The sequence below is a fragment of the Cynocephalus volans genome, chromosome 8, assembly GCF_027409185.1.
Source record: "Cynocephalus volans isolate mCynVol1 chromosome 8, mCynVol1.pri, whole genome shotgun sequence".
Taxonomy (NCBI): domain Eukaryota; kingdom Metazoa; phylum Chordata; class Mammalia; order Dermoptera; family Cynocephalidae; genus Cynocephalus; species Cynocephalus volans.
In genome coordinates, this window is record NC_084467.1 from 45315580 (window position 1) to 45343045 (window position 27466).

Consider the following 27466-nt stretch of genomic DNA (forward strand, 5'->3'; position numbering starts at 1 on the left):
TATATTGACTGTTGAGTAGGATGTTTTAGTATTGGTTCTGGGTAGACACAGAAGTGTTGTCTCCATGTGGGTACTTCAGCCATGTTCAGTGTTGGAGTTGCATGTGAGTGACTCCATGGCATAGGCACTGGAGCACTTAGTGATTCCTTGCTGAGGTTAGTGACACAGTATTGGTTTGTTGAGGACCTGAGTGAGCTCTTGAGTTCTTGGGAGAAGTGCCTGGTTGCACTCTCTCTCTTTGGCTGGGGTGGGTGTCCCTGGGCAGGCTTGTTGGCACCCCAGGTAGCGTCCTGTGACCCTGATGGATGCACAGGGGTATACTAGAGTTCCTCAGTTTGAATGGGTGACCCTGGGCAGGGATTCTCTCTCCTCTTTCCTACAGGCAGAGGCTCCTCCTGGGTCCTTGCTTCCCCTGGTTGGGGGATGGGTTGGTGGTGATTAGGGATTTTCTTTCTTACTCTATTTGGGTATCCAGAGTTTCTGCAGTCTCAGGCGTTTCCATTATGCCTCTCCCCAGATCAAAGCAGTCATGTGGGCTGGACACATACCTCCCACCCCCAGGTGTGCTACCATGTGTGACAGTATAATTCCCTCTGTGGGTTGGGCTACTAGGTCACAGGCGTGAACTCACTCACCTCTTTCCCTGGGCTCCGCTGGTAACTATCCTTGTGTTGATGCAGCTGAGTGGTTGGTGGGCTGCCTCCATGGTAGTAGTGACTGCTGCTGTGGTGGCAAGCTGCCCTTGTGGCAGCAGTGGATGTGACAGACCACCTGTACAGAAGCAGTGTCTGCAGCAGTGGTAGGGGCTGCCCATGGCTGCTGAGCTCCCTGGGCACCCTCATGTCATCTGTTGGGTAGGGGCTGCTGGCAGCTGCTGAGGTTCCCAGGCCTCAGGCAGACAAATTAAATGCTCAGCCTAGAAGTCAACTACTCTTCATCTCATTGGCCAGAACTGGTCACATGGCACTACCCAAACAGAGAAGACCAGGAAGTGTACCTTACCATGTGCAGGGAAAGCACAGATCTAGATATTTCAGTGAGCTGCATTAATGGCTACTAGTCTATTTGCTTCCTTGTGGTGTCATTTCATTTTTTCCTCTAGCACTTGAATTTCCTGAAAATGGAAATTAACTCCAGAGCTTGATTAGACTTGGGTTCAGTAATATTGGCAACAGTACTTTATAGGTTGGTCTGTGTACTTCACATAGTATCACATCAGGAGGCACACAGTGTTTGATTGTAGTAGACTGTAGCAGTAATAGCTCCCACTGCCTCTACCCCCAACTTGTTCACACCTCCCTGTATTCATGCCCTTGAGCAGACCCCTCTTGTTCTGACTCTGGGCCTGGCCACACATGACATGATTGGGCAAACAGGACAATATAAAAACTGATACAAGCAGAGACTCAAAAAGTATTTGCATATTGGGGCTTTCCCTCTCTTCCTACTTTTTAGAATGCTGAAACTACCATCTGAAGAAGCCTGGGCTAGCCTATTGGAGGATGAGAGACTACTAGGAGCGGAGACGAATAGTCCCAGCTGAGGCCACCTAGACCAACCAACCTGCAAGTCATAAGACATGTGAGTGAAGTCATCCTAGACTAAAAGACTATCTGAGTTGCCAGCTTACCAGAGATCAGGCAAGCAGGCACGAACCAGAAAAATTGCCAACAGATCACAGACTTGTGAGAAAATAAAATTGTTGCTTTAAGCCAGTACGTTTTGGGGTGGTTTGTAAGAGCCTAAGCTAACTGATACACTGGTTAATCCATTTTTTAGTAGATTCAGGTGGTATTAGCCTGATCCCTGCATTGTGAGGTGGTAACAGCCTGATCGCTGCATTGTAAAGTTCCCCGTCAACCTTTCAATTAAGATTCCATGCACGATGATTTTTGCCTATATCAAGTTTTAATTCCACCCAAATTAATGATGATTTTCTAATTCTATTATACCTTCTACGTTAATTAGGAATTCTTCTGCAAAGAACTTTTTCTCATCTACTAGGGTTACTTAGTAAGACTCAAATGCAGTCTGTACATAATAGATGCCTAACTCTTTCCTTTTAAATGCAAATTTTCAAAGGAGAAATTTTGCCCTAGTTATTTCCCATGGAGTCAAATCAGGGTTTTATTTGTTTTGTTCTTATATTTTCTCTCTTTCTCACTCTAATATTAATATGAATTAATTTTTAAATATATTAAGTATGGTTTCAATCAACTGTAGATATATTTTTTTTCCTGCTCAAATTTTCCCATTTTTGGCCAGCAAGAGTGCTTTCATGTTGGCTTCTGTATCCTTTTGACATGACCCATTAGTCTTTATTTTCTGACACAATAAAATGTCCCAGGCTCATCTTGTCTATTTCTTGTCCCAGATTTGGAATCAGCCATTCCTTCAACTACGTTGGTTCCAATTAATGGGAGAGGTATTTAGAGTCCACCATCTGGGTACTTGGTTTGCTCACTGCTATTTGGATGTCACTGCTCCTAGACATCTTCAGTGAACAGACTCAAAAAGTATGCACTTAGCTGGCCAGTTAGCTCAGTTGGTTCGAGCATGGTGTTGGTAATACTAAGGTCAAGGGTTCAGATCCCCTTACTGGCCAGCTGCTTTTTTAAAAAATAGAATTTATATGGGCTGTTTCAGTTAAAATTAAATCACAGAGGAATTTACTTAATTTCTTTGATTTTATACTTCTACCTGTTTTATTTATAAATGATAATCTTGATTCCTAACTATATTAACATAACTTATTTGCATTATCGTATAACATACAGGATATTAAAATGGTTTCAAGACAAAGTGTAATACTACTACCAATAATTAACTGTGGAATAATTAACTAAAGGAGGTCTAAGATTTCCTTGCAGCTCTACTTGTCTTTACTAAAATCTGCATTAGTCAGGATTCTCCAGAGAAACTGATCCAATAGGATGTATATATAGAGAGAAAGGGATTTATTTTAAGGAATTGGCTCATGTGATTATGAAGGCTGACAAGTCTGAAATCTGCAGGGTAGGCTAGCAGGGTGGAGACTCTGGGAAGAGCTGATATTGCAATTCAAGTCTGAATGCCATGTGCTGGCAGAAATCCTTCTTGCTCAGGGAAGGTGAGGCTTTGTTCTTTTAACGCCTTCAGCTGATTGGATGAGGCCCACCCACATTATGGAAAGCAATCTACTTTATTCAAAGTCCACTGATTTAAATGTTTATTTCATCCACAAAACACCCTCACAGAAATATCCAGAATAATGTCTGACCAAATACCTGGGCACTGTGACCCAGCCAAGCTGTTATATAAAATTAATGACCACAAACATATTCCACTGAGACTGTGTTGTGGGTTGAATTGTGTCTCCCAAAAAGATGTGTTGAAGACCTAACCCCTAGTACTAGTGGTGAATGTGGGCTTACTTGGAAAAATAGGGCAATTGCAGATATAATTAGTTAAGATGAGTAGGGTGGGCCCTTAATTCAATATGACTAATATCTTTATAAGAAGAGGGGAAGACACACAGAGACAGATATGCACAGAGGGAATATGATGTGAAGATGTATAGGAAAAATGCCATGTAATGGTGGAGACAAAGACTGGAATGCCAAGGATTGCCTGCAACACCAGAAGCTAATAGAAAGGCATGGAACAGATTCCCCCTCAGAACCTTCAACAGGAACCAAACCAGCCAACACCTTGATTTGGGACATCCAGCCTCCAGAACTGTGTGAAATAAATTTCCTTGTTTTAAGTCACCAGGTTTGTGGTACTTTGTTACTGCAGGTGTAAGAACTAATACATACTGCATGGACAAAATACTATGCCACTTAAAATAATTATCTTTTCCTGTGTGTTTATTTTACCAACTGTGATAAAGTTAGGTTCATGCATTTGTTTGTTTTTGATATTTTGGAATTGCTTTTTTATTTAATTTTTGGCTATAGTAATTATTTATGTTTCCAAAGTCAAAGTCACATAATAAAATATAAAATAATACCAATAATAGTTGTCTTTGGGAACTAAGATTATGTGTTTTCTAACCCTTTTCTGAGGTTTTCAAGTCAGAACAACATAGGATTAAAAGAAAAAATAAAATGACTTGTATTACAGGCCTCAGCTCAGGTTCCATGACTTCAATAAAACCTTCCCACAAGTACTTTCTTTCCTCTGAATGCTTATATTGTTTGCTGTCTATATTGCTCACTTAGCCCTGTGCATCAATCAATAAATTAGAAAATTAATCCATTGAGATCTGAAGAGCACCATATTAGATGTTGTGGGGACACAATATATTATCAGTTAAATTTTCATGTATAGTCATTTCCCTGATTAAGCTGTATATTGAAGCCAAAGTTTCCTCATACCCTCCCTGGGGGACAGTACTGCTGACTGATGAAACCAGAATTCCTTTGCCCAAAATACGGAAGAGAATATAAATAAAAACTGAAACAGACTGATATAAATCCTTTTAATAAAGTATATCAATGACAACTTCATGTTTAAATAAATACATTGTTAAAAAATGTCATGCAAGAGCATTTTGTTATAATTACTAAGAAAGATTTGAGACTACTGTTCCCTCTGCAGAAATGCTATGCACAGATGCAAAATGATCAAAGGCTGATATAATAATGAATCTCAAGTAAGTGGCGTAGCCATCGTGTGCCTGTAGAAGAAAAATCAATATGGATGCTTTTAGCAATCCTAGTAAACTCTTAATAAGCAGTTAGCAGAAGAAAGGGTTTGATGCAAGAGTAATATTCTGAATATATAACAATATATAAGATATAATATTCAGAAGAGAGGCCAGCCATATATAACAGTTGTTCTGGTGCATATCAGCTGAATATTAGCCTTGGTTTGCTGAAAAATAGCAGGTGGAGCTAAAAATTGCAACTGTACATTTCTGATCAATTTTTTAAAAGTGTCTTTCTGAAGTATTTTTCATAAGAGGTTTCCCTTGGTTAATGATGCCTCAGAATATACTACCCTGAAGCATGACTATACTTTTTTACATTTATATACTTTCTCTGGAAAGCAATTTGGCAATATATTAAAAAAGCTATAAATATGTTTATAATCTAGCACACAGTAACTCTACTCCTTGAAATTTAATCTTAGAAAATAATAAAAAAGGTGAAGGTTGTGGTAGCAGGAACATGCATAAGATGTCTCCCTGTGAATTGCTTATAATGGCAGAGAAAAGAAAAAGAAAATTAGGTTAAATGTATGCAAACAGGCAAATGTTATTTTAAAATTATATTTATGAAGCACATGTTATGTAAACAAAACAGATGATACAAAATTGTCCATGCATTGTTATTATAAGTATGCGATGCACGTGGTCAACAACTAGAAGAAAATAAGTACAGTAAAAGCTGTTGTGACTGCGTAATAAAGTTATGGGTGATTTCCAGGTAAAGATGGAGAAAAACAGGATGATAAAATTCAGTATAATTAATCATTTTTCTGGACCCCACTGGCCACCCCAGTTATTGGGCAAATTTTGGTGGGAGAAAAGGAAATTAATGGGATTCAAGAACTTCCTACAGAATCTTCTGAAACACTGATTCCTTAAGCAGCTTGCGGCAAGTTGTGAGGAAGTACACTTAATGGACGTAGTACCACTTTAACCCTCACTTAGAGAAAACTTAATTAAACAAACACTACCACCTAAAAAAATACACATTCAGTTGTTTTACTTCTTTGTGTTTGTATAAAACCAGGGCCTGACAAGCTAGTAGGAACAGACAAACTCCAGATGACGCAGCAACTTCCTCATCAATGGACATTCATTCCACTTGACAAGCAAAGCCCAGTGGAATGTTGTCGAAAAATACTGGTTCTCTTTCCACCTCATCTCTCTCTGGCCTATTTATTGCTGATCCTATGCTCTAGTTCCCCTTATCTGAATTTCCCTTGTCCTTTCATGCTTAAATTAACATCCAGTTCTGGCATCTCAATCTTTTTTGATTCCTATTCTAAAAGGACTACAGAATCAAGTGAAAGATGGCAAAGCAAAGCAAATAAATACTTCAAAATAAAGGAATAAGAAAAGTAAAAAACTAATAATTGAATTGTTTTATCCTTGCTGTTACACTCTCTATGACGGATAAGAGCCTAATTTACAAATGCTACATTAGGTTATAATGTTATTGAGAATAACTTTCTCTATTGGTTGATTAGGTACAGAATCTATAAATCATGAAGATATTTATTAACTCTATGATTATGGAGATAGGTTTAAAATCTAAGCATACTGTACTAGTTAAAGATAATGTTTATCTCTACAAATTATATTTACTTACCACAATTTCTTCATTTTGAAGCTGCCCCTCTGTGTGTACTAAATCTAAAACACAAATTTAACAGAAATGAGTTAAGGCTCAAAATATATGAGGATAGCTACTGAAATTTATGTTCAAGCAAAACGTGATATTTGGTATAAATTTAGAATAGATTTAAAGGAATTACCTGTGTTTTGTGGTTGAAATTTGATACAAAAATAGAGACATGATATAAAAAGTTTAAAAAAAAGATAAAGTATGAGCTATAAAATATCTCTAGTGAGTATAAGCAAAAGGAAATGCAAATGTAAATTACAGTAAAGTAATATAAAGTAAGGAATTGATAAAATGTGAAAATTTCTTTTAAGGATTGAGCTACTAATAGTAATCACAGGCCTGAAAGGAGCCATTTCATTGTACACATGGGTAACGGCTAGAGCTCAGTTTCTCACAGTGAATTTTCACTATGATGCAGAATTATGTGATCCACAAATTGATCTCTTCTGCTATACAAGTTTAATAAACCTTTACTTCCATAATTTTAGGACAGACTGATTTATTTGATCATGAGTTAATCATATAAAACATTCTTTTGGAAACATAAAGTATTTAATTGATATAGTAATAGCTATTGACATTATTAGACATTAATTTTATTTGAATCAAAATAAATGTACATAACTTTAAAAGCCACATTGTACTAAAACAGAAGTCTCTGGGAAATAAGACTATATGTGACTTTCTTTCTGCTTCCTAACCCTTCTCTAAGATAATGAAAAACAGTAATCCCCTGCTTTACTCCTTCTTTCTCCTCCAGTCCTGTTCCATACAGATAAATGTTTTCAACTCTTTACGCTGTTTTTCCTGGAATTATATATACTTATATTCCCTTCCTAGTTTATCAATTTTTTACTGACTTTATAATAGGACAGGTAAAAATTTAGGTTTCTTAAACTAATATCCCCTTCCTGCTCCTCCTGCAACTTTTCTCTCCTCCCAATTTTGAAATCAATACTTGGTGGTTACATTATTATCTCTATGTAAATGTTATTTATTGCTGAAATAAATAACCAATTATCACATTTTCTTTCTAACCCCCCACCAGGAGTTAATAATAAACTCTTTTTCATTTGCCCAGTTTTTTTAGTTATAAAAAATTATAAAATCTCATACATAAAAGACAGAACATAACTATATATACATAACATAACCATATATACCCATCATCTAGATTTTACAATTCCTAACATTTCACCATAGTTGATTTATCTAATTTTTTTTGCTAAGGTATTTTAAAGCAAGTCTAAGACATCATGACATTTCACTTCTAACTACTTGATTATCCATCTCTAAATAACAGATTTTTTATACAACTACAATATCATACTAACATTAAAAATAATGCTTTAGTGTAATATCTAGTCCCTATTCAAATTTCCCCAATTGTCTCCCCCAAATGTCTTTTTAGAGTTGGTTTATTCAAATCAGAATTAAGTTGCTTTTAATCTTGAACTGCTTTCTCTCCCACACACTTTTTTTTTTATGCCATTGACTTATTGAAGAGACCAGGTGAGTTGTCCTGTAGAACGTCCCACATTCTAGATTTTGTCATCTTGCATCCTGATGGTTTCATTTAATTTGTTCCTCTATCCTCTATATTTCCTATAAATTGGAAATTAGAGTTAAAAGTTGCTAATATTCAGGGTTTGACGCCTTCATCAAATGTCTGTGATCCTTGGGTGTCTTTTATTACTTATAGATAATAAATCATTTGAAAACTGAGTGCATGAGCCAGGCTTGTTTACTGGTGGACTTCAACGGGGTGACCAGGAATAAGAGCTTTTGTCAGTATGCATAGACCTTTTTCCTGGGGCCAGTCAGTTACTCCAAAGATGAATCCTCCAGTCTCCTAGCTGGGGGTATATTCTTGGTTGCTGTCATTAACAGCAGAGCACAGGAAGGAGGCTGGAATTCCAGCTGTTCGTCATGTAGGCTTCCACTTAAATCCCCTGTCTCACTCACTCTCTACTATGCCTGATCTCGAGTCCTCGCCTCAACATTCAATATCTTTAATCTTCTCTTGAGGGTGGTGGTGGAGGTCTGTGGTCACCTACTTTTGTTGCGTAGAAGAAGGTACCTAGAGTCCAGCCACTCTGTATATAGATGTTCAACTAATCACCCTTGTCTTCTGGTTCATGTCTCACTCACACTTCCCATGGTACCTGTTGCCTTCAAGTTCTAAACTTTTCTGGGGCTCTGTGTGGCAAACTGGCTTTCTTCTCTTTGACATTCTCCCTGGCAGGCACTTAGGTTATTACCTAATCTGTTCAGCTACAGAAGTTACTGCTCCTCCATCTGCTTGCCCTCTATCATAGTAGATATTGATTTCTCACATTTGCTTTAGTTTCCTGATTTTTTGTTTGTCTGCTGTTATTTTTTGTCCTTGTAAGTTTATGCCTATTTTTATTCCTTTACTGCTATTTTCATGGTATTGTGGGAGGGAAGGGAGATAGACACATGAAGGCAATATGTTTGTGTTTAACTGGAGTCTAACATTCTGCTGATGATATTTAAATAGTACCATTAATCAAGAAGGAAGGAAAGAAGATGAGAAACTAATATTTGTTGTTTGTTTATTACATGCCAGATATAAGTTCACAAAAACCTTAACTCGCAGGTACCATCTCCATTTTTCTGATAAGGATTCTGAAATGCAGAAAATTTAAGTAGCACGTTAGCAGTTATAAACAGTAAGTGAAGAAGCAGTCTCGTATTCAAACCTGGGTTTTTCCAGGCCCTAAATATGTCACAGGAATCATCAAGGTCATTTTTTTCCCCACTAAAATGCAGCCAGATTAGAAATGTAGAGTTAAAGGACAATTATCTACTTCCTTATGCTCAGAACAATGCTGGTGAGACAAGTACGTACCTTTTTCAACCCACTGCTCAAAATCAACTGGCTCTTTAGATGTGCTCTTTTCAATCCTCATAGTCCGCACTGACGTTGTAAATAAAAGAAATATAAAGGTTAATTACCTACCTGATTCCATGTTGCTGTCCCTACATTTCTTTGTCTCTCTGTCCGAGATTTCATGCATTGGTGGGACTACACAGAGTACTGGGATCAGGAACACCATGTTCTGGAAGTTACTCACGTACTCTATAAGTCCCTATGGTAAAATGCAGTCTTATGTAACTGTAATCTTACAAATGTTTGTAACCATACAACACAGAGCTAGTAGAGCTTTTTTGAATTTGGTCTCATCCAGATTATTTTTGCATACTAGTGATAGTGATAGTACTATTGGTGGGCTTGGTCATAAACCCTCATGGAGAACTCATTCCATTCATTCTTGACGACAATCTTATGAAAAGGTATTATTAACCCACATTACGGATGAGAAAACAGAGAAGCCAGGTAAGATGTTTAATGATATAAAGCTGCTAAATGCCAGAACTGAAATTAAAACTTTAGGTCTGATTCAAGAGCCTCTACAATTAATGACAGAAGAGAGACTTATCAGAAATGCAGTCACCTTGGGGCTGGCCTATGGCTCACTCGGGAGAGTGCAGTGCTGATAACACCAAGGCCACGGGTTCGGATCCTATATAGGGATGGCCGATTAGCTCACTGGCTGAGAGTGGTGCTGACAACACCAAGCTAAGGGTGTTAAGATCCCCTTACCAGTCATCTTTAAAAAAAAAAAAAAAGAAAGAAAGAAAGAAAGAAATGCAGTCATCTTCCTTCTGCACTGGTTTTTTTCTCCACTGTCCCAACCAGTTCCTGCTACCCCACATCTATCCCTTCCCTTCTCTGTCTTGTTCTGTGCACTGAGGGCTGACTTCTGTGGACTACATCACCTAGACTCACTTACCCACTGGCTTCTGGTTGGATTTAGCCATTGGGAGGCACCAGGAAGAAACCATAGCTGTGGGGAAGTGAAATCAGGATATTTCATCTCCACTCTCTCCCTGCTTTAGAGCCACATCTTTGACATTGGTTATGTCTCTTCATGACTACAGCTCTTGCCTGCAAGCCCTTCTGCACAGGCTCCAGCTCTCACTGGGCTCCGATAACACTATTTCCTTCCCTTGTTCTAGGGGCAGTAATGGCTTCCTGCTATAACTAGTTTCTGAGGACCTCATCATCCCTTGTTTGTTCCCTTAACCCACACCATAATTTTGTAAGTAGCCCCATCAATAAAGCCTCTTCATTTGAACTATCTGGGATGTATTCTGTTTCCTGCCACTGCATTGTCTGATACACTTTATCCTTAAATAAACAAAGATACAATTAGAATGATGTTCCAATGGGAGATTCTCCTCCTAAATCCCTCAGAAAATGCCATTAGTAATAGACGAATCAAAACTATCCAATGTGAATAATCAGGATTGTCAGATTTTCAGCAAGAATTTGGCAGAGAACCCCAGGCCTAATGAATCTAAAATAAAGATGTCATGGAACCTAATGTTCTGGCAAGCTGGCTTATGTTCATAATAGGGCCTTTTGCCAAAAACTTTCACATAGTAAAATGCATGGAAATTATTATGTGCTTTGGAAGGATTTCAAATTTGCAGTTTCAGACAGGCTAACTGTTAACTATAATCCCCACTTCTCACCCCAGCAATAAAAATGGATTCCATGCTGTAAAGAAAAACTAATGTTTTGCCAAAAGTTTACATACATGCCCTGTGCCTATGAAAAAATTAAAGGATGATGAAAATTAATACATAATTTTCTTACCAAAGTAACTCTGGATTACAAGCTTTTCAATCTTTACATGTTTGTGGAAACAAATAATGAACTCCTGGGGAAACATTCCTGTGGTGGTCCAAAATGTTTCTGGACTCCTATTGTTAAGTTTAAAGAAAAGAGAAAAGGAATAAGCAAATATAAATGGTTAATCATAAAATTCTAATAAATAAGTATTTTTAAAAAATTAACAACTATCGGGGCCAGCCCGTTGCTCACTTGGGAGAGTGTGGTGCTGATAACACCAAGGCCACGGGTTCAGATCCCCATATAGGGATGGCCGATTAGCTCACTTGAGAGAGCGTGGTGCTGACAACACTAAGTCAAGGGTTAAGATCCCCTTACCGGTCATCTTTAAAAAATAAATAAATAAATAAAAATTGACAACTACTAGATTCTTGCAACCCCTTTCTGTTAATTCTGCTTCTAATATCTCCCCAAGTTTAATACTTCTTTACTACTACCACATGTTTTTTCTTTTCTTTTTTTTGGTGGCTGGCAGGTAAGGGAATCTGAACCTATAACCTACTACTACCATACATCCCTTTCTAAAACAGAAACATAGAATCAGTGTCACTCCTGTCTAAAAACCTTCAGTGGACCCTTATTGCCTATAAATCTAAACTCCTTAGCATGGCATTTAAGACTCTGTACAATCTGGTTTCATCATTAAGGTTTATTTTCTCCCATCACTATACTACCTACCATCACCGTAGTCACATTGGGCCACTCAAAATTCTGCAAACATGTCATGCAGGCTCATGCTTCTGTATCTTACAACGAGGTTCTCTTGACTTGAAAAGCCCTTCCTCCCCTTGTAAAAGTTTATTCACTTTTTGGTCCCAACTCTCCAACTTCAACAAATTGGAATCACTTCCTCCCTCCTTTGCACTTGCTTCATACTCAGCATAGATTTCTACACTGGCAGAACATGTTTTTCTGGCTCCTACTAGATGCTGAGCTCTTTCAGCTCAGCCACTTTCTGTTACTCATCTTTGTATTCCTAGCAACTACCACAACGGCTAACCCATAGTAGATGTGTCATAAATGTTTGAGAAAAATTAAAATATGCACTCAATTTTAAGTCCTAGATGTGTGCATGTGCACACACATATACAGGACTTAAAATTGAGTGCATATATATAAAAAATAGTATATAGTATATATGGTAGTAACTACAGAAATAATCATTTCTATTTTTGTGTGTGTGTGTGGCTGGCCGGTATGGGGAGCAAACTCTGGACTTTGGTGTTATAGGCACCATGCTCTAACCAACTAAGCTAACCAGCCAGCCCAATCATTTCTATTTTAACTATATAAACTTTTTTCTGTCTTTTTTAGAGTTAAAATTTCCTACAGTGAAATTTACCTTAAGTGTGTAACTTAATGAGTTTTGATAAATGTATATATGCCAATACCCAAATCAAGACATGGAACATTTCCATGACTCCAGAAATTTCCTTTATCTTTCCTTCCAGACAATCCCCACCTCCCTTATGCAATCACTGCTCTAATTTCTATCACTATGGACTCTGCCACAATGTTTTTATTCATTCTTTTGTTTGATATTTTTGTTGGATATATGGATTGCTTCCAGTTTTTGACTATTATTAATAAAACTTTTATAAACATTCTGGTACAAGTGTTTTTACAGGCACATTTTCATTTCTCATGGGTAATTACTAGGTAATTTATGCCAGGCCATACAGTAGAAGTATATTTAACTTTATAAAAAACAGATTTCCAAAGTGGTTACACTATTTTACACTCCTACCAGCAATGTAAGAGAGTTCCAATTGCTCCACATCCTTGCCAACATTTGCTGTTTTCAATTTTAGCCATTCTAGTAAATGTGAAATGATGTCCTACTATGGTTTTAATTTGTATTTCCCTGATAACTAATGACACTAAGTGCTTTTTTCATGTGTTTTGGCCATTCATGTATTTTCTTTTGTGAAGTGTCTGTTAAGTATGTTCTCATTGTTTTTACTAAACTCTTCTTATGTTTACTATATATTTGTAGGAGTCCTTTGTTAGATATATGTATTATGAATATTTTCTCCCAGTCTATTTGCCTTTTCATTTTCTTAATTGTGTCTTTCAATGGGAAGAAGTTTTATTTTTGATGAAGTCCAGTTTTATTACTTTTTTCTCTTATGCTTAATGATTTTTGCGTCTTCCCTAAGAAATCTTTTTGCCTACCTCAATGTCACAAAGGTATTTTCTTATATTTCCTTCTAGAAGCTTAATAATTTTAGCTCTGAGGTGAGATCTATGGTCCTTTTAAATTAATTTTTGTGCTCAGTATGAGGTAGGGGTCAAGGTTCATTTTTATCCATATGTTTATTCAGATGTTCCAGCACCATTTGTTAAAAAGACTTTCCTTTTCCTGCTGGAACTGCTTTGGTGTCTTTGTCTAAAATCAAAGACATTTTTGTTGAAAATTAACCTCATATAACCTTATAAATGTGGGTTTATTTCTGGATTCTCTATTCTGTTCCATTGATCTTTACAAAAATGCCACCCTGTTTTGATTACTATATATTTGATTATTGCTAAGTCTTGAAATCAGATAATGTAAGTACTCCAACTTTCTTCCTTTTCATTTTAACTAGTCTAGGTTTTTGCATTTCCACATACATTTCAGAATTAATTTGTTAATTTCTTTGTAAAAGTATATTGAGATTTTAATTTGGATTGTATTGAATCTACAGGTCAATTTAGGGAGAAGCTGGCATCTTAACAATATTGAGTTTTCCAATCATGAATGTACTCTATCTCTTCATTAATTTAGTTCTTTATTATATTAAAATATAGTTTTCTCAGCAACATTTATAGTTTTCAATATAAAAGTCTTATGTCTTATTAAATTTATTCTTTTTTTTTTTTTTTTTTTTTTTGTCGTTTTTTCGTGACCGGCACTCAGCCAGTGAGTGCACTGGTCAGTCCTACATAGGATCCGAACCCGCGGTGGGAGTGTCGCCGCGCTGCCAGCGCAGCACTCTACCAAGTGCGCCACGGGCTCGGCCCTTAAATTTATTCTTAACTATTTTATGTTTTGAATGTTATTGTAAATGGAATTTTAAATAATTTCATTTTTCAGCTGTTTCCTACTAATACAAATACATAGCAATACATTTGATTCTTGTATATTGACCTTGCTAAATTCACTTATTAGCTCTAGAAGTTCATTTTTGGAGACTCTTCAGGGTTTTCTGTGAAAATGTTCATATAATCTGTGGACACAGGTAGTTTTACTCCTTTCCTATCTTTACATCTTTATGTCTTTTCTTTCCTTACTGTACTGGCTAAGATCTCTAGGAAAACATTGAATAGAAATGTTGAGAGCAAACATTCTTGTTTTGTTTCCAATCTTAGGGTGAAAGCATTTACTATTTCACCATTAAGCTGAAAGATTTTAATAGATGCCTTTATCAGACTGAGAAAGTTCTCTTCTTAGTTTGCTGAGAATTGTCACCATGAATGGACACTGAATTCTATCAAACGCTTTTTCTGTATCTATTGAGATGATCATATGACTATTCTCCCTTGTTCTGGTAATGTAGTGAATTACACTCAATCTTGTATTCCTGGATAATGGGGGAAATGTGCCAGCCTTGCATTTGCAGGATAAACTCCATTTGTTGGACTCTATAATGTTTTGTTATGGATTTTTGTGTCTATATTCATAAAGGATATTGGTCTCTAATTTTCTTCCTTGTAATGTCTTTGTCAGGTTTTGATATTAGGATTATGCAGTTCTCATTAAAACAATTTGGGAAATGTTTCCTTCTCTATTTTTGAAAGAGTTTGTGAAAGACTGGAATTTGTTCTCTAAATATTTGATAGAATTTAATTTCTATAATAGACATAAGGCTGTCCAGATTTTCTGTTTCATCTCTCATCATTTTTATAGGTTGAATTTTTCAAGAAATCTGTCCATTTCATCTAAGTTGTTAAATTTATTAGCTTAAATTTGTTCCTTATATTGACTTACTGTTTCTTTAGTGATATTACTTTTTTAATTCCTGGTACTGGTAAATTGCATTTTCTGTGTTTCTTTCTTGGTTAATCTTGCTAGATGTTTATAACTTTTTTTAATCCTTTCAAATAATCAACTTTTGGTTTTGTCAATTTTTTCTAATTGTCTATTTCCCATTTCATTGATTTCTGCTCTCATCTTTATTATTTATTTTCTTTGGGTTTAATTTGCTCTTCTTTTTCTAGCTTCCTGAAGTGAAAATTTAGAGTACTGGTTTTAAAAACTCAGTTTTTATTTACTTATTTTTATTTATTTTTATTTATTTTTTTTAAAAGATGACCGGTAAGGGGATCCCAACCCTTGACTTGGTGTTGTCAGCACCATGCTCTCCCAAGTGAGCTAACCAGCTATCCTATATAGGGATCTGAACCCGTGGCCTTGGTGCTACCAGCACCACTCTCTCCCAAGTGAGCCATGGGCCGGCCCCCAAAATTCTTGTTTTTAAATATAAGTATTCAGGGTTGGCCAGTTAGCTCAGGTGGTTAGAGCATGGTATTAATAACACCAAGGTCCAGGGTTTGATCACTGAAATGTTGTGGAAATGAACTCAGCAAGGAAGCAGCCTCAAACACTCAGAAGGTTGGAGACCCAGGTGTGTATTACACTAGTGAGACCAGATGGGCTCGGGCCCTGAAATCCTGGTCCCCAAACCTAGATCTGACAAGGCTTTTTATAGGCGGACTGTTCTAAGGCTCTTTACACATTTTTTTTTCTTTTCTCAGCCGTTTAGTTAGCATATGCGGTTGTGCAGATAAGCTCTTGTTACAAAAGCCAAAAGAGCAAGCAGTGATTTATAGCCAGAGCTAGCAAACATAGTTTCAAGGACAAGATATTACTTCTAAAACAAAGCAGGCCTGTGAGAAAATTATTTCAAACTAGTGAAGCAGGCAAATATAGTTTCAAGGACAAAACAGGTTTATGAGAAAGTTATTTTTACATTTTCCAACAATACCAACCAGCCACCAAAAAAAATTTTTTCTATAACTTTCCCTTGGATCACTGCTTTAGCTGCATCCCACAAATTTGGATATGTTGTATTTCATTATCATTTAGTTAGAATATTTTCTAAGATCTCTTTTGATTTATTTTTTTGATCCATGGGTTATTTAGAAGTGTAGTGTTTAATTTCTAAGTTTTGGGGGATTTTCTAGATGTCTTTTTGTTATTTATCTCTAATTTAATTATATCGTGGTCAGAAAGCATATTCTTTAAGATTTTAATCTTTTGAAATTTATAGAAACTTAATTTTCAGCATATTTCAATAATTTTCAATATGTACTTGTTCCATGTGTCACTGTTGATTATAGTGTTCTATAAATATCAATTAAATCAAGGTGACTGATAGTTTTGTTCAATTCATCTATATCCTCACTGAATTTTTGTCTAGTTGTTCTTTCATTACTAGAGAAAGGTATTAAAATCTCCAACTGTGATTGTGAATTTGTCTATTTCTCCCTTTTATCTGTTGCTTTTTGCTTTATGTATTTTGAAGATCTCTTATTAGGTACATATACATATAGGATTGTTATCTCTTGCTAACAAATTGACCCTCTAATATCACCTTTATCTCTGGTAATACTCCCTATCTTATACTCTACTTTTTCTGATATGAATTTATCTACAGCCATTTATTATGTGTACTGTTTGCAGGATGCATCTTTTTTCATCCTTTTCTTTTCTTTTTTTGGGGGGGGGAGGGGTGGCTGGCCATTGCAGGGATTCCAACCATTGATCTTGGTGTTATAACTCCATGTTCTAACCAACTGAGCTAACTGGCAAGTCCACTCATCCTTTTATTTTCAACCTATTCATATCTTTATTTTTCAAGTGCGTATCTTATAGACAGTATATATTTGGGTCTTGCTTTTTTACCCAGTCTGACAATCTCTGCCATTTAATTGGAATGTTTAGCTCATGGACATTTAATATAATCATTGATATGTTTGGGTTTAAGTCTATCATCCTGTTATTTATTTTCTATTTGTTCCCCATCTATTTTTTTCTTGTTTTGTTTCTCTTTTTCTATATGCTTATGAGTGAATTTTTTTAAAATTAAAATTCCACTTAATACCTCTATTAGTTTTTTAACTATACCTCTTTTATTTATTCATTAAAACTTTTTTTTAGTGGTTGCTCTCTAGGTTACAACATAAGAACCTCATGATAGTCAATTTATGTTGAACTTCACTTTTGTGCCATTGTTATATATTTTACATATGTAATAAATCCCAGAATACAATTTTTTTTAATTAAGTGATCAGTTGTCTTTCAAAAAATTAAAAGAATAAAAAAAAGACTTTCATATTTACCCGAATTTTTACAATTTCTAGTGCACTAATTTCTTCCAGAAGGTTTAAGATTCCATCTAGTATTATACCTCTTCAACATGCAAAGTTTCCTTTAGCATTTCCTGTGATATGGTCTACTTGTGATGAATACAATGTCTTTATTATGTCATCATTTTTGAAGGATATTTTAGCTAGATACAGAATTCTGGGTTGACAGTTTTTTTGCTTTTTAAAAAAAACTGTTTCTTTTCCCCCCCAATATTTAAAAGATATTATTCCATTGTTCCCTGGCTTCCACTGTTTGTGATGCAAAGTCAGCTGTCATGAGTACTATTGTTCCCCTGTATATAACATATTTTTTCCCCTCCAGCTATTTAAATTTTTTTTCTTTCTCTTTTTTTTACAGCAGTTTGACTATGATATGGTCTCTAGGTATTTATTCAGCCCAGAGTTTCCTGAGTTTTTTAGATCTGTGAGTTGGGTATTTTTAAAATAAAATTGGGAAAAATTCAGCCAAAAAGTAGAAAAGACCTAGATGTCCATCAAATGATGAACAGATAAATAAAATGTATTATATCCATACAATGGAATATCATTTGGTAATAAAAAGAAATGAAGCACTGATATGTACAACAAAATGGATGAATCTTGAAAACATGTAACTGAAAGAAGCCAGTCAGAAAAGACCACATATGTATGTTCCATTTATATGAAATGTCTAAATAGGTAAAATCTACAAAAATAGGAAGTAGATTAATGGTTTCCTAGGACTAGTGGGGACGGGGCACTACACAGTGACTTCTAACAGGTACAGTTTCTTTTTGGTGTGATAAAAATGTTCTAAAACTGACTGTGGAGATGTTTGCATAACTCTGAATATGCTGGAAGCCACTGAATTGTACACTTTAAATGTATGAATTGTATGGTATGTAAATTATGTCAATAAAGTTGTTAGACACAAAAAAGCCAGGTCTCCTAATTCACAATTATGGGTTTTTTAACACTATACTTAAATTTCACAATTTCCATTTATTTATATGGTTTTAAGTTTTATTTATTTAAATAAATTAAAATTTAATTGCACTATGTTCTTCCTTAGGAATAACTTTCCTTCACTTTCAATGAATATGACCAATGTAATAATATCGAATATTATGTAGATACACACCTGGATTTTGAGTTCTTTTTTGTGTGTGTGTGGCTGGCCAGTATGGGGATCTGAACCCATGATCTTTGTGTTACAAGGCTACACTCTTAACCAACTGAGCTAACTGGCCAGCCTGCACTTGAATTTTAAAATTACCTATAACTGTATCCTCATAATTAGCTATAAGGAAATCATCAAGATACAGTCATGAGCTGCAGAATGATGTTTTGGTCAACGATGGACTGTATATACGAGCAATAGGCTACAACATGTGCTTAATGGTGCACTTCTCAGAACACATTCCTGTTGTTAAGTGATGCACAACTGTAATTTTATTTATAATAAGGATTTATAGCTAACTACTGCTTTACATCTATTATTTCATGTGTTTTTTCCACAACTCTGAGGTGGGCAGGAAAGGTGATATTATCCCCATTTTACAGACTAGTAACTTAGGCTCAAACAGCAACATATATGACTTCAAACAGACATGGAAAAATAGAATTAAAATATAATACAAATCTTTCCACGAACTTTTTAAATTACCCTTGTATACTCTTTGCCCGAAGTAACACATTGTATTAGTCCGTTTGTGTTGCTTATAACAAAATCATGAAACTGGGTAATTTATAAAGAAAACAAGATTTATTGCTTACAGTTTCTGAGGCTTGGAAGTTCAAAGTCCATCCGGTGGTGGTAACAGTGACCCAGGGGTCTCACATCACAAAATGGTGGAAGCAGAAAGAGCTGAGAGAGAAAGACTGATTCTGCTCTTCTTTTAAAGCCCTCAGAACCACACCCCTGACCACCATTTTTATTCCATTCACTACAGCATGTTCCTACAATCCAATCACCTCTTCAAGGCTCCACCTTTCAGTTACCATAACAGGATTTCCCACGCTCTTAACAGTCACAGTGAGGGCAAAGTTTCTAATACTTTAAACTTGGGGGACACAATTCAAGTTTCAGTGAGTTTTGGGGGGACATAATTCAATCCACTACACACATATAGTTCACTTATCCAGGAATTTAAATACTAAATCTAGTATTCTTCCACACTATGCCAAAAGTAACAATTCTCTTTCTTCTACTTTTTTTCTTGACTCTTTTTTTTTTTTCTAGTGTAGATCCTCTTTTCTCCCTTTTCATTGACATTTAAATACAGAGGACAAAGGTAGGGTCGAGGTGAAACAGAAGTATAATCATTTTCTTTAACCTTTATTTCTGAGGAGATTGAGTTTGGAGCAGGGCCATGAAACAATACTCGCTGTCCAGTAAGGAAAAATTCATAGCACTGTTTTCTCCAGATAATTCTGATTATTTTCATTTAGATAAAACAACAGAAAATAATTTTTAACATCTATCATATAAAATCTAATTGTATTTGTTGGAACTTCATATGTATTAAAAGTTTCTGATGTACTATGTTTAGTTATCAGCATAGTAACTACCTTTATTCCATATGGTTTTCTGTCCTGAGAGGTTTTGTCTAACCTAAAAAATATTATGTCCTTAATCATTCACTAATATGGACTAATACAGCCTAAAATATTATCTGCTACATATGACAACTAATCCTAATGATCTAGAAACGTATTCCTTTGAGAAAAAGGTCACCAAAGGAATTTAAGGTAAATTGATCTTGCCTTGGAAAGCTGATCTATCTCTAATCAGATACAAGGAGTGTTTCTGGAAAAATCTCTATTTCTATTTAAGCAAACAAATTAAGGCAAATCTCTATAGTTCTGAGTGTCCTCATAGCTGCTCCCACATTAATTTTTCTACTGTGAGTCAGAGTGGGATAAATAAATATTAACTGAATTTTGGGAAGTAAACAACTGAGAAGAACTAAGAAGAGATACAGGCAAAAAGCAGATATTAAATTTTTGATTCAAATCTTAATTTTGAGTCATCATAGCATATGGTACAAAGAACCATGAACCAGGAGATAGAAGATATAAGTGTTAGTGGATTCTGCCACTTGCTTATTTGCATGATTCGAGCAGCTACTTTACCTCTGATAACCCTTTTCCTCATCTTTACAATAGGGTTGAAGATACTTTTTGTGCTTCTTATTCCCCAAGCTTACTGTGAGGTTAAAGTAATATAGTATCTATGAAACTATAAAGACCTATGCAAATGTACAGTAGTATATCCACATACATGTATGTGTTTATATGAAAGGTATGTGTGTATGTACACACACACACACACACACACACACACACACACACACACACACACACACACTGGCATTTTCCAGTACAAGTGTACTTCAAAAGTTCATGGAAAAATAGAATTAAAAGATAATATGAATATTTCTATTAACTTTTTGAAGTAGCCTTACATTAGTGGAGTTTGACTAATATTTGATGGTTTCATTCAACAAGCTACTCAAGAAATATTTCAAGACACTGTGGAGTCAAAGATGAACAAGACATAGTCTCTGACTTCTAGGAATTCACAGTTGAAGGAGACTAACATTAAAAATAAAAAATTACACAATAAAGGAATAAGTAAGGTAATAGAGGTATATACTAAATGCTATTGAAGCCTAGCAAGGAGATAAACTAATCCTACCTGAAAAGGGCATATATCAGAAAGGAAATAACAACTAGGCTTAAAGGAAGAGGTTGAGTTACTAGAATTTTATTCAGACACATGGGCTTAACAATAGAACACAAAGAATCACATAATCTCCATTTTACAACTGGCTCTGCTTCCAATAATTAAAACAAGTACTTAACCACTTTAGCCCTCTCTTACCACAAGTCTAAAATAAAGGGTTTAGACAAGATGAACTCTGTAGTGGATTGAATTATGTCCCCCCAAAACTCACTGAAGCTTGAATTGTGTCCCCAAGTTTTATGTATTAGCTTAGCCTCCACTGTGACTGTTAAGAGTGTGGGAAATCCTATCACGGTAATTGAAAGGTAGTGCCTTAAAGAGGTGATTGGATTGTAGGACCGTGCAGTAGTGAATGGATTAAAAATGGTGGTCAGGGGCGTGGTTCTGAGGGCTTTAAAAAAAGAGGAGATGCTTTCTCTCTGCTCTCTCTGCTTCCACCATCTTGTAATGTGAGACCCCTGGGTCACTGCTGCCACCACCAAAACCCTCACCAGATGCATTCCCTGGACTTTGGACTTCCTAGCCTCCGAAACTGTAAGCAATAAATTTCATTTTCAGGTATTTTGTTATAAGCAACAAAAATGGACTAATACAAACTCAGTCCTTCCAGCTCTAAAATTATAAGATTCTATGCATCAAACTTTGATCATTGTATAGATATCAAGAGAATAAGAAAATAAGCCATATCTATTTTAAAAAATTCTCCCATTAACTACTTTTTCTTGGAATTAAAAGTCTGAGAATAATATTTATCTCTACCTAGAATAAAGTCTAGCACAGTGAAGAGTGGAAATTGGAATGATATCAAGAAGGGTAGAAGCAAACAATGCAGTAGGAGAGCAGAAAGTAAAGCATTCAGTTCAGCAAAGATGTTATCTAGATTAGTAAGGAAATATGCAGTAGACAGGAAGTTACAATGTTTGTGTTCCTATTTCCAAGAAAAACTTGGAATAAAACCATAACCAGATATTAAAATGTACACTTCCATAAAATGAAGCTGTTGTTATTTGGGTTTTTACCTCAGTTAACCAGTTCTGAAAAAACCTATTTGTATAAGGAGGTCAGTTTAGGAATTATAAAGAAAAAGATCAAAAACCTAAATATACATAACTGAAACAGTTTCAGGAATGGTACCAAAGGTGGATATTATCATATAATCTAGTTTACTGGACATTTATTAAACTATGTTTAGCAGTGCTAGTTGTAAAATACATAGTTCCAGTACTCAGTTCACTGACCTAATAAATAGTAAGGCTTCAAGTAAGAAAGTAAAGTAACTCTTACCCATCAATGATATTTTCAGGTGGGTGTTTTTCATCACTTGATGTAGCTAAAATCACTTCAGCCCCTTCAGAGCTCAAACAGAGATCAACTTTTCTCATCTTAAAAGTGTTTAGCCTGCAAATAAAAATAAATAAATAAATAACAAAAAAGCAACTTCTTGATTCTCTGAACTTTATCTGAGAAGAGAGAAGGAAAGCCTGTTGCCTAGCACTCAGCTGAACAGCCTTCAACAAGTGGGAGGGACTCTAACATGTTTATTTACATAAGTAAACTTCTGATCTCTCCCAGGGACAATCTGTAAGATTTGACTATTTGCACTACTCTTCTCCATAAAATAAGTTCCTAACTACTCTAACCAACATGATTTTTCTGATTTTAAAATTAAAAGCCCTTAATAATCGTATGCAAACAGTTAACAAGTTAGGAATTAGTGGGTAAATTTTAAAAAACTGTTTACAGTTGTATTGCTGAAATTTAAAAAAATCTGGAGGATAAAAACATATTTGTGACTGTTTATCTATATACTTATCAATTGAAGTGGCAAACAATATTATATACATCTTAAAGGATACATTATCATCATTATTATTTTTTGAGAAGATGTAAAATAAGAGATAACAATTGACTTATTTTAAAACTCTAAATCAGTCACTTGGGTCATAGACTTAAACACATTTTTGCTGTAAAGTTTCATGTACATATATGTATATTTTTTCATAGTTCTATTTTAATAAAAAGGATCCTGAAAAAATATTGTTGCGCTCTTATGGAGACTGGTGGGGTAAGACAGGAAGAGGAAAGACGATAGTATTAGATATCAGTCACCCTTCTACTTGAACTGGTGGTGACAGGATGCAGACCAATATACAAATTCAAAATGACTGGGAAAGTTTTATCTATGAAGGGTTAAAGGACAAAGTGCTTGGAAAAGGGAGGAACATTTACCATGGCACACAATAGCTTTTATATCCTGGCCCCAGTCGAATTTTTATTTTTTATTTATTTTTTTTTTTTTATTTTTTTTTTTTTGTCTTTTTCGTGACCGGCACTCAGCCAGTGAGTGCACCGGCCATTCCTATATAGGATCCGAACCCGCGGCGGGAGCGTCGCCGCGCTGCCAGCGCAGCACGCTACCGAGTGCGCCACGGGCTCGGCCCCCCAGTCGAATTTTTAAAAATGAACACTTTTCAAGTAAACAAGCAAACAAAAAAGTAAACACATTAAGCTATTATGTACCCACTGCCAGATTTAATAAATGTTAACTACTGGGCCAGCCCGTGGCTCACTCAGGAGAGTGCGGTGCTGATAACACCAAGGCCATGGGTTCGGATCCTATATAGGGATGGCTGATAAGCTCACTGGCTGAGCGTGGTGCTGACAACACCAAGTCAAGGGTTAAGATCCCCTTACCGGTCATCTTTTAAAAAAAATAAAAATAAAAAAATAAATGTTAACTACTTTAGTTTTTTCTTCTTCTTGGAGAAATAAGCAGCCCCTCACCCTTCCTTGCCCAGAGGTAATAGCTATTTTGAAGTTGATGAATATCCCTCCTGAGAATATTTTCATACTTTTACCATGTATGTATCCATAAACAGTATGTACTGTTCTTTTAAAATTTAAGGTTCCACAGTATATATATACTTTTGGTATTTGTTTTTTTCACTCAATATTACGTTTTCAAGATTTTATTATGTTGATACATAATAGTACATCAACCCTTAGTTTGAAGAGGAGAAAGACAGTGAATTCCTGTAAATACAGATTGCTGTACTTGGATTTTAATTCTCGACAAAATTCTAAAATTATTAAATTTCATTATTAAAATGATGGCCTTGAAAATGCAACCAAAAAAGTAGTAAAACTGGAAGTAGCAATAACATTAGCTTACAAGTCATATTAAACCTATACTGTTTTTGTTTGTTTGTTTGATGGAGTTCCTAACAATTAGGGACATATTGTGAACATTTCAACAAAGCATCAGACAAAGCTGCTTAGGATCCCCTATGGACTAGATGGAGAAATGTAGGTTGGGTGACAGGCAGTATTTTAGGTAGATATTTATAACTCTTTGAATGGCTATACTCAAAGAATGAGGATTAATGGAACAAAATAAACTTGTAGAAGATTTCTATCCTTATTCCATTCAACATTTTTATTAAGGATGCAAAAAGTATACTTATCAATTTGTAGACAACACAAAGTTGGGATGTCAGCTAATATGCTAGATGACATCGAAAAGAAATGAGAGAGCTAGAAATATGGACTGCAATGAACAAGATGTTTAAATGTGGTGGGCCAGTTAGCTTGCATGGTTAAAGCACGGTGTTATAACACCAAGGTCAAGGGTTCGGATCCTCATACCGGCCAGCTGCCACACAAACACACAAAAAGATATTTAATATAGATAAAAGGCCTATACCCAGACTTTAAAAATCAGTCATACTAGGGTTAGTCTAGATCAGCGGTTAGCAAACTACTGCCTGCAAACCGAATCTAGCCTGCCACCTGTTTTTATATGTCCCATGAGTTAAAAATGCTTTTTACATTTTAAAATATTTAAAATCGAAATAATATTTTGTGACATAAAAATTGCATGAATTTCACCTTTGAAGGTCCATGAATAAAGTTTTACTGGAACATGGCCATGCTTATTTGTTTATATATTTTCTATGGATGCATTTATGATACAGTGACAGAGGTGAGTAGCTGTGACAGACTATCAGGCCCACAAAGCCTAAAATTCTTACTATCTGGCCCTTTACAAAAAGTCCGCCAACCCTTGATCTAGATGTTTAAAACTAACAGGTTTGGTAGATCACAAAGTTAGTACAAGGCAACAGTGTACTACTATATCTGCCTCCAAGTTAAAATAATGCTATCTTCAATTATATTAAAAGAATTAAGGATGTTCTACATTCTGTCAAAATTTGTGAATACCAACTAAGGCCCTTTTGAACTAAGGGCCAGGCACTGTGCTGGTATTGCAAAGATGAATGCAACTTAAATGACTAAGACTTGGTTCTTGCCTTCAAGCTTAGTGTCAAAGAAGATGGACAAGCAAGCAACTAATAATATATTATTACATTATGTAAATATTAATATGCTATGTGCTAGCATAGTGTGATCCACATCCAGAATACTGTGATCAGTTCAGGGTAGTATAAGCAGATAAATGTTGTCAGGCTCGATATTGTTCAGAGGAGAATAAAAAGTTCTTGATGATCTATAACCATGTTCCATGGAGAAAGCTGAAAGAACAGGGCTGAATCGTTTCAAGACAAGATATCCCATAATCCAGTGGTTCTCAAATGGACTGGGGGTGATTTTGCCCTTCAGGGGACATTTGACAACGTCTGGAGATCGTTGTCACTGTCACAACTTGGTGGGGGAGGATAGGATGACACTACATATACCAACATACACAAAGCAGCCCCCCTGCCAAAAAACAATTATGTAGCCCAAGATGTGAACAGTGCAAAGATGGAGAAACCCTGCGGTAATCTGTTTGGGAGCAGAAATTTGGGGGATTTAGGGACAGAACTTGTTTTTTAAAAAGAGTTACATTTTAGGGAAACGTATCGAGCATTGATGTGCAGTAGATGAACAGGAAAGAGCGTACTCTCCAAATGTTCAGTTTTCTTATCTCACATTCTTAATTATCTAAACTGTCTGAGGGGAGCAAACAAGTGCTTTAATACAAAATTCATTTTATACTTTCTATACCTACCATTATCTTTCCTATTTCCTGTGTTGGGTAGAATTACTTAAATAACAAGTAAGAAACAGCAGAGGTTGGGTACTCTTTAAGCTTCCTTTGTTTCAGTTAATGAGAAAGAGGCAAACAAACCCCAAAGAAATCCATGGAACAACTCAGTAGATGTGTTGCTTCCTCACTCTTAAGTGTAGGTTTGGGATGTAGTCTAATCACCCACCATGAGATGCCCTGCTGTAAACACACATGTATTACCTCAGGGCCTCAGTTTACCAAAGGTGGTGCAATCTGGGGTGCCATCCATTCAATTTTTAAAAATCCCTGCCCCTGGACTTCTCTGACGCCTTAGCCTATCCTCTAAACCAGGGCCACTGGGTTCCTCTGTAGTTCACCCTTTCATCTTGAGTTCACATGCAAGTTCTGGTCCTTCTTTCTGAAAACTTCTCCGGGTCAAGTCTTCGGTTGACTTTCTCCTTGACCAGCCCCCGTGGTTCTAGTGAACTCCTCAAACCTTTTCCCATAACATCATCAATGGGAACTTTGGTGGAAATTAAAACGGACACCACCTTCTCATCTCCCCCCAAACCCTCCTCCTCAGACCTAACACAAACACTTTTGGAGGCCCCGCCCCAAATGATATAAAATATATTAAAGGCAATCGCATCTTACACATTGGTAATTTATTAATTCGGTTTGCAACTGTTTTTCCCTTTTGGGCGTCAAAACGATTTCTGGCCTCAAAAAGTTTCGTGGGCTGGCACTAGCGCCTCCAGGGCCAAGCGGAGAGGGCAGGCCTACCTCAGACTCCCCCGCGCCGAGGCTCCCCCTCGGAGCCTCCCGCCTCGGCGCCGCGAGCGTCCTCCCAATCCTCTCCACTCTCCTCCATCCCTTCCCACCAGCATCTCCCTCCGTCTGCCTCGCCCGGCCACGCTCCCACATCCCCCGGTGCCGGCCCACCCTGCCCCGCCGACCCGCTCGCCTGGGCCTCCCGTTAGCTCCGGTCGCACAGACGGGCCGCCTCGGAACTTCCCTTGAGCCCCCGCCCTTCGCCCCGGCCTCCTCGTAGTTCCCGGGCGCGCGCACCCGGCTCTTCGCTCCACCCTGCCCCCAGGCCCCGCCCCTCCGGCTCGCTCGTACCGAGCTGGCCAAGCTTGGGTACCCCGCCCCAGCGCCTTTCCCCGGGAAAGTGCGAGAGCGCGCGCTGCCCGCCCACCCCCAGCTCAGCTCAGTCCCTGGGGCTCGCAGGAACCCAGGGGACCCGCCCTCACACGAGCACGCACGCGCAGTGCCCTCTTCTGCCGCTCGGCGCCCTCGGCCCTCAAGTCTTCGGC

The 27466-nt window shown here is 36.7% G+C and overlaps 1 protein-coding gene across 5 annotated transcripts; it reads right to left on the reverse strand.

Annotated features, from left to right (window-relative positions):
* Positions 1 to 4514: 4514 nt before the first annotated feature.
* On the reverse strand, positions 4515 to 27465 carry IFT25 (intraflagellar transport 25). 5 transcript variants are annotated; one of them, XM_063106689.1, is made up of 6 exons: positions 27404 to 27465; positions 22424 to 22537; positions 11026 to 11132; positions 9211 to 9279; positions 6303 to 6346; positions 4515 to 4660 (listed from the first exon to the last, which is right to left on the reverse strand). In XM_063106689.1, exons 2-6 carry the CDS (start codon positions 22519 to 22521, stop codon positions 4547 to 4549), a joined length of 432 nt encoding a protein of 143 aa, XP_062962759.1. In that variant the 5' UTR covers positions 22522 to 22537; positions 27404 to 27465; the 3' UTR covers positions 4515 to 4546. The 5 variants fall into 5 exon arrangements, with proteins under 5 accessions (XP_062962759.1, XP_062962760.1, XP_062962757.1 ...); XM_063106690.1 differs by having other exon boundaries at positions 27416 to 27443; XM_063106687.1 differs by lacking the exon at positions 27404 to 27465 and adding an exon at positions 27115 to 27214.
* Position 27466: the final 1 nt, after the last annotated feature.